This window comes from Bidens hawaiensis, unplaced genomic scaffold (genome assembly GCF_021521415.1).
Source record: "Bidens hawaiensis isolate Kalapana, Puna unplaced genomic scaffold, B.hawaiensis_p1.1 tig00002717_1, whole genome shotgun sequence".
NCBI classification, from domain to species: domain Eukaryota; kingdom Viridiplantae; phylum Streptophyta; class Magnoliopsida; order Asterales; family Asteraceae; genus Bidens; species Bidens hawaiensis.
The window spans coordinates 1,969,405-1,971,544 of NW_027491146.1; the positions used below are offsets into that span (position 1 = coordinate 1,969,405).

At 36.9% G+C, this 2,140-nt stretch overlaps 1 protein-coding gene across 1 annotated transcript; it reads left to right on the forward strand.

The window, feature by feature from the left end:
- Positions 1-542: 542 nt before the first annotated feature.
- LOC143620855 (UPF0481 protein At3g47200-like) lies at positions 543-1,850 on the forward strand. The gene has a single exon (XM_077092451.1). It carries the CDS (start codon positions 555-557, stop codon positions 1,848-1,850), a length of 1,296 nt encoding a protein of 431 aa, XP_076948566.1. The 5' UTR covers positions 543-554.
- The last annotated feature ends 290 nt before the right edge of the window (positions 1,851-2,140 follow it).

Genomic DNA, 2,140 nt, shown 5'->3' on the forward strand with positions numbered 1-2,140 from the left:
TTTGTATTCATCATTGTGTTTTATGTATTACATAATTTGTTATTAATTTATCATTATATTTACGTGTTATTATTACGCAACGGTGTTATTAACATTTAAACAAAACACAATGATGATTTGAAATACACAATGACCAAAAAACACAATGACAAACAAAAAGACATAATGACGTAATTTTTGTTTTAATTCTTATAAAACAAAGTCATACTCATATTAAAGATAAAAAACGCTTGCTATTATGGTGATTTTTAAAAAAAAATATATATTATATTAAAATGTATGTTTGAGGAATTGGTATGTGACTTTCATACGGAGAGAGAAATATATACGATTACTTTTATACTATTTTTCTTTGGTTATCACTTGACACATGTCAATTAATTATGCCTTCTTAACCCTAAAATATATAAATAAAATATTATTATATATTTATTCCTACATGTTTATCTACAATCAAGAAAATTGGTTATTCATACTTATGACTTATCGTTGCAAATTCCTCTTTCCAGATATCATTGAAGGAAATCAATCAAAAAATAGTACAGTTGGAAAACATGGATATGGAGCGCGGAGAAATTGTTCCTAATACCGTCCGAAGTCTCCTTGATTATGTTGGAGAAAAACAGTGTGTCACCAACAAACTTTCACCATCTGTATACGTGGTTCCTAGTACCCTCCGACAGCTCAGCCCCGGTTCTTTCGCCCCAAGGGTGGTCTCTATTGGGCCACTGCACAGAGAAGACGAAAATCTGAAACGATTTGAAGGGCGGAAAGCTGCTTTTGTGCACGATCTATTGTGTCGTAGTTTAGACTCTTCACCAACACAAACGTTTACAGCATGTGTGCAGAGGGTGACTTCCATAATTGAGAAAATCAAGGGATGTTATGCTTACCCGCCTAACGTGGAGCCTTATGATAACATGGAACTTGCACAGATGATGGTTACGGATGCTTGTTTCATACTTGAATTCATTCACCAAATGCCAAAAGATTCCAACATAAGGTTGCAGGACCAACACATACCTTATGATCTCCTACTGCTAGAGAACCAAATCCCGTTCTTTGTTCTTAATGTTGCATATGAGTGCACTGTTAATAACTTTGATGAGCGTTTATCTCTTGCTGCATTCATCCATCCACTCCTAAAATACACCAGCCTCTTCCAAGGAGGAATAAAAATCGGTGGTACTCGCTCATACACCAATCACGATCATATTCTTGGCTATTTGTACCATTGTTACCAGCCCAAAGAAGAAATTTCATCAGGTTTACCACGCTCAACAATCCATTCTGCTGTAGAACTGGATGAGGCCGGAGTAAGCTTTAAGCCTAACGAAGATGCAGAATGGCCAATGGCCATGGAAGTGAAAAAGTCAAGATACTGTTCATGCGTTTTCTGGTTTTCGTTCAGGTCTACTCTCACCATGCCTACATTGCGTATTGATGATTTCACTGAGTTGGTGTTACGGAACCTCACTGCATATGAACAGTCATACGCGGTGTATCCTTATGTCACATCATATGCTAGGGCAATGGATATGCTAATCGATACTCATGAGGACATTGCTCAGTTGGTGACATCAAAAGTTATGATCAACCATATAGGTTCAAATGAAGAAGCTGCTAATATGATAAACAGAATATGCAAAGAAGTCGCCCCCGAACATTTTTGTTACGCTCAACAATGGGAACAACTGGATATCCATTTCAAGAGTTACTGGCCAAGAAAGCTGGTGAAGTTAAAGCGTACTTATTTTAATAGTCCGTGGAGTATCATTGCTCTAGTTGCTGGGTTCATTCTTTTTGGTCTTACCACAGTTCAAACTATCTACGCCGTTAAGTCTTCCTGAAGCAAATAACAGAGACTAAATCATCTGAAAGGAACTTATTCAAATCATCAATATATATTATATTACCCGAACTTGCAGCGTTGATTTAGCTTGAATAAGAGCCGTTTGGCCAACTCCAAGTCATGAGGTAGAGCCGTTGCTTTGTATTTGGTCTGTGCGCACTTTCATCGTTAATCAAAAAGTGAATCGCTTGGTGCATCTTCTTGTTTATGTTGTTCTTATTCCAATAATCAAACCGTTGGCTGCTTGTTAACGTTGGATTGATATTGATTGAGTCGTTTGAGTTACTT

Coding starts and splice junctions, on each gene's coding strand:
- LOC143620855 (XM_077092451.1), top strand. CDS start 555: ATGGATATGGAGCGCGGAGAAATTGTTCCTAATACCGTCCGAAGTCTC.